General features: G+C 44.4%; 1 protein-coding gene across 1 annotated transcript; it reads right to left on the reverse strand.

The window, feature by feature from the left end:
* Positions 1-3,974: 3,974 nt before the first annotated feature.
* On the reverse strand, positions 3,975-5,723 carry LOC131239225 (pentatricopeptide repeat-containing protein At3g26630, chloroplastic-like). Its single transcript, XM_058236824.1, has one exon. It carries the CDS (start codon positions 5,665-5,667, stop codon positions 4,225-4,227), a length of 1,443 nt encoding a protein of 480 aa, XP_058092807.1. The 5' UTR covers positions 5,668-5,723; the 3' UTR covers positions 3,975-4,224.
* Between the last annotated feature and the right edge of the window lie 277 nt (positions 5,724-6,000).

Raw genomic sequence — 6,000 nt, forward strand, 5'->3', positions numbered from 1 at the left:
AACTTAAACAGTTCTTGGTTTCCATTACACATGATTAAGATCTCATTTAAATATGTGATACATGTTGGGATTTTGGCCTGTGGAATCACACAGATCTAGTTCCAGGATAGCAATCCAAGAGCACCAAGCAAACACAAGAGAGCACAAAGATTTAATGTGGAAAACCCTTTCGGAAAAAACCTACGGCACGAAGCGACAAAATTCCACTATGAAAGTATCAATTATAAAGAGAGAGGACTTACCCGATTCGAACAACCTTGAATCTCACCCTTGCCACACCCTTTAAAATACCTTTAGAAGGCCTTATAATACCTTAGAATAGCCCTAGGGACCCCTATTTATAGTTTAGGAAACTCCACTTATGCACCTCCTTTGGAAAAGTCCGAAAACTGCCTCAAATTTATGCAGTCCGCGCAGGATCTGCATAACCTCGACTGGTCAAAGGAGGGCCTCGACTGGTCGAGCAACCCGCTCGAGCGGTCAAGCCATCTCCTTGACTGGTCGAGCATCCCGGACACCCAAAACAGATGCTCGCTAGACTTTGAGTCGAGCAGGTCTCAACTAGTCGAGCAGCTCCCTCGACCGGTCGAGCCAGGCCCTCGACCAGTCGAGCGGCCCAAAAAACCTGTCAGATTTAAGGCATCTGACAACAATCTCTACCGTGCCTTCAATCTTCAACCGTGTAGCTTCTTGACCTCTTCTCTTATATCTGCATCACATCATAGCTTCTCGTGTACACTTCGTCCTTCTTTTTCGCCATCGTCAAGCCCAGAGAAGTTGCAAAGAACTTGAACTTCTTTACAGAAGTGACCTTGGTGATCATGTCTGGAGGATCTAAATCCATATGTCAACCACCTTTGCTCCTGTCTTCCCAAAAAAAAACGTAGTCTTCTTACCATCTCACCGCTACCAAATATTGCTTGTCGGGGTACTTGTTCACAACATTAATAGCCTATGAAATAACCGATCTAATCCAGACCATGACATACACTGCCAACCGCATTCGAATAAGGCTCATGAGATATCTTGCTTTTCCTCATCTATTTTGGAACATATCCTGAGGAAAACTTAAGGAGAGACGCGTAAGGAACGCTATCCGGCTTTACCTGGCCCGTCACATCCTTGATCAATACCTATACAAGGTATTCTACCTGATATAACCAAAGCCTACTCATCTTTCAGTCTCAACGCTGAGAACCATCTTTGAAGCCCCCCGATCCTTCATCCTGAATGTCCCACTTAACCAAGTCTTTAGTACATTGATTTCAGACATGTCATAATTGGCGATTTATATGTCATCAATTCCTGACTCACCACAAAGGAATCAAACCACTGCCTAGGCGACAGGTCAAACCACGACCTCCTGCAAAGCCTATTCTTAGCCCCTTTAACTTTGAACCATTATGGTTATTTCATATAGATCTGCTCTTAACTTTCCCTTGCAGAAGTGCAGACTTCAAATCCATCCTTCCAGCTCAAGATTACATTGGCCAACCAGCGCCAATCACGGATCTAATAAACACCTACTATACCATCAGCGTGAATATCTCTGAGAAGCCGATTCCTTCTCTCTGAGCAGAACCCTTCGCTAACAACCTCGTCCTGTATCTATGTTGTATCCTCTTAAAGATCTACCTACATTCAACCGCTCTCCGATTCACTGGAAGCTCCACCCGCTCCCATATGTCGATCTAGTACAATGAATCCATCACATCGTCCATAGTCACCTTTCACTTCTCAGCACAAGGCTCACCTAGAGTCATCTGAATAGAAAATGAATCCCCTGTGATATTGGAGTCATCCATGTACCTCGTCGATATCCTACGATCATGCCGCTTGATTTTTCTCATAGGTAGCTGCTCCACCTACTCTGTATCCTTGTCCACACGTGCCCTGCCGGCTCATGTGGTCATGCCCAACATGCCACATATGTGCAGAGGTAGAATCTGTTACATCCAATGCAGCTCTACCTTTTGAAGTGCTCCTGATCAACCTGTACAAGTTACCAAGTCGTTGTGCTTTCATGATTACCTATGCCCCCTGAGATACCTTAAGAGTACCATCAATACCTGTGTACCTGTATCCTTTTGCCTCAAGCACACCAAGAGAAATCAAATTCTTCTTCAAATCAGGAACGTGCCTGACATTAGTCAAGGTACGCACCACCCCATCAAACATCTTGATACGCACCGTACCAACAACCACAACATTACAGGTGCTGTCATTACCCATAAATACCTGTCCAATATCGCACTCCCTGTAGCTGGTGAACCAACTTCGATGAGGAGTCATGTGAAAAGATGCCCTTATGTCTAGCATCCACTCGTCCTTACGATCATCGTATGGCCTTCTGATAGTAGACACAAACAAAATATTACCATCACATCCACTCGATCCATCAGATGTGGCAGCATTGGCCTCCCTATATGAAGCCTCAGAATCTTCTCTCTTCGATTTAGAATTTTCACAGTCCTTCTTCACATGTCCTTCCTTCCTATAATTCCAGCACTTTACCTTCCCTTTGCCCTTGCCCTTGGATTTGAACCTAGAACCTGAAGAACATGTACCTTGTTCAGAATTCCTACCCCCTATAAACAGTGCCTCAGTAGATATCCCCATATCGACATTAAGCTTTCTCATAGCCTTCCCTTGAAGGGCCAAGATAACGGTGTCGATACTCAAGGTTTTATTCGTTGAACACATTGTGTCCTTGAATGACTCTGAAGACGCCAGAAGAGAATTCAATAACATACATGCTTGTTCTTTATCTTTCATCACTTCCTCCATATCCAGTAATTTGCAAACTAATTTATTAAAGTTGCTAATGTGAGCCTCCAGATCTCTACCCTCTATCATCTTAAAGTTATACCACTGCCGTTTTAAGTGTAGGCGATTTTTAAAGAATTTTTTCACATAAACATCCTCTAACTTCATCCATAACTTAGCCGCAGTTTTCTCTCTCATAACGTTGTAGAGAACCTCATCCGTGAAACATAAATGGATCGATGATAAAGCCTTTTTATCAAGAGTATTCCAATCATCATCAGTCATAGTAGACTTTCGCTCCTCAAGAGCACCATCTTCGCCTTGCTTGATTAAGGAACTCATCATCTTGATCTTCCATAACTCAAATTATTTTTCCCTGAGTACTTCTCAATCTCATACTTAGTGCTTCCTATTATTACTAATCCCTCAGATTCAGATCTGTGCCCCAACGATTGCTCTGATACCACTTGTTGGGATTTTGGCCCGCGGAATCACACAGATCTAGTTCTAGGATAGCAATCCAAGAGCACCAAGCAAACACAAGAGAGCATAAAGATTTAATGTGGAAAACCCTTTCTGGAAAAAACCATAGCACAAAGCGACAAAATTCTACATTGAAAGCATCGATTTCAAAGAGAGAGGACTTACCCGACTTGAAGAACCTCGAATCTCACCATTGCTACACCCTTTAGAAACCCTAAAACCCTTTTAGGAACCCTTGAAAAACTTTTAGAAAGCCTTATAATCCTTTAGAATAGCCCTAGGGACCCCTATTTATAATTTAGGAAACTACACTTACGCACCTAGTCCGGAAAAGTCCGAAAACTGCCTCAAATTTACGCAGTCCACGCATCGCCTGCGTAATCCTCAACTGGTCGAAGGAGGGCCTCGACTAGTCGAAGGACCCCCTTGACTAGTCGAGCACCCCGGACACCAAAAAACACAAGTCGCTGGACTTTGAGTCGAACAACACTCAACTAGTCGAGCGGCCCACTTGACCGGTCGAGCCAGGCTCTCAACCGGTCGAGCAGCGCATAAATAGACAGATTTAAGGCATCTGTCAACAATACATGTATAATTACTTGCAATTTCCATCTCCATTTAAGTAGCTTTCTTTCTAGTGTTGGTTCTTCTTTTGTGTTACTTTTTACTGTCCATAACAATTGGTTCTATAGAACCAAATCACCAGACTAACCATCCATGGCAGCAATTAAGAACTTGCCTTAAAAGCTTTATTAGGAATGAGATAAAGAATACACGCATGTTCACATTTCACATGAATGGGAATGCATTCAATCTTGAATAGTAAAACAAGAAAGACCTCCCGCCTTCCATCTGTTCCAATTCTTACAGGAAATTTTGGAGAAAATCAGTACCCATCATTAGTTCATCCAAAAGGATCGTGATCTGTCCATGATAAGACTAGGCCTCTCATCAAAACCATCAATTATCGTCGCATCATCCCACTTCCCACTCAACGCATTGATGTCGCCGTGGACCTAAACTGTGGCCAACACCGCCTATCGAGGGTTCAAGCTCAGCAATGAGTTTGTATGTGCCTTCCTGGAACTTGATATTACCATGTGCTTCACAAGCTCTTAAGAATGCCCTCCATACATTGACATCAGCCTCCATTGGCATTTTCTTCAAAAGCTCATGCACTTCATCTAACATGCCTGCACGACGCAAAAGCTCGACCATGCACCTGTAATGCTCGAGGGTAGGAATGATGCCATAACGTTTGATCATGTTTTCAAAGATCTCAAAACCCTCATCCACCATACAAGCATTAACGCATGCACAGAGAACGCCTATGAAGGTCACCTCATCCGGCCTTACGTTCCTCTTCTCCATCTCACTGTATAGAGCAATGGCTTCATTTCCTCGCCCATGCACACCCAACCCCGTGATCATCGAATTCCATGTTGCCACACTCCTACTAGTCATTTTATCGAACACTTTCATCGCATCCAGTATACTACCACATTTACTATACATATCTATGAGTGCTGTGCCAAGATAAACACCCAACTCAAACCCATTCTTGTGTGCAAACTCATGAATCCAACTACCCAGCTTCAAGCTCCCCAACTCGGTGCAAGCCAACAACAAGCTCACCAACGTAAACTCATTCGGCCGGACATTTTCCACCTGCATTTGGTGGAAAACCTCGAATGCTTCTTGAGGCCGCCCATGTCTAACATAACCATTAATCATCGCTGTCCAGGACACCACATTCCTAACCGGCATTTTCTCAAATACATCACGCGCGGCCTCTAATTCCCCGCAGACAACAAGCCCCGAGACCACAGTCGTCCACGAAACAACATTCCTAACACGCATTTTATCAAACACTTTACGACCGCAATCCATAACCCCATGTTTAAGGTACAGATCCATGAGGGTATTTTGCACGAACAGGTCCGTCGAAAACCCAGCCTTGACGGCGTGGGCGTGTACTGGTCTCCCGCTCTTGACAGCAGCGTGGGAATTGAGACTCGAGCAGGCTTTGATGACGAAAGGGAAGGTGAATTTATCGGGCGGTATGCGGCGGAAAAGCATGAGGCGGTAGACGAGGAGCGCATCATGGGGAGCGCCGTTTCGGGTGTGGATGCGGATCATGATATTGCAAGTAAAGGTGAGAGGGGTTTGGATGTGGTTGAAAAGGAGAGTAGCGGAGTCGAGGTTTTTGTGGGAGGAATAGAGGGAGAGGAGTTTCGTTATGAGTATTTGGTTGTGGGCGATATTGGTTTTTAGGATGTGGGCGTGGATTTGTTGTAGTTGTTTGAGATTGCGAGATTTCTGCAAGAGAGAGAGGGTTTGTTGTGACTCGAACCTTCGTTTGTGGAATGGGTTCCGAGGGAGAGACTCGAGAGCGCAGGCATGGCAAGATGAAAGCATGGTATTTGGGAGACAAGGGTAGAAAGGGAATGTGAGAATTCAGGAAATGAAACGGATGGCGGGAAGAATAACGGTCGTTGGGCGTACGGATGATGATAGTTATTTACAATACTTGCGGTAGTGGGGCGCACAATGTCGCGGTGGAACAACGGTTTTCGGGGGCCCACCTTGATGTATTTGAATCACATCCACGCCGTCCATCCGTTTTGAAAGCTCATCTTACGGTAGGATACAAAAAATGAAGAAGATCCAAATCTTAGGTAGACCACACTACAGGAATGGTGATTGAATACCCACCATTTAAAACTTATTGAGGGCAGTAGAACGATTATT

The sequence above is a fragment of the Magnolia sinica genome, chromosome 3 (assembly GCF_029962835.1).
Source record: "Magnolia sinica isolate HGM2019 chromosome 3, MsV1, whole genome shotgun sequence".
Lineage (NCBI taxonomy): Eukaryota > Viridiplantae > Streptophyta > Magnoliopsida > Magnoliales > Magnoliaceae > Magnolia > Magnolia sinica.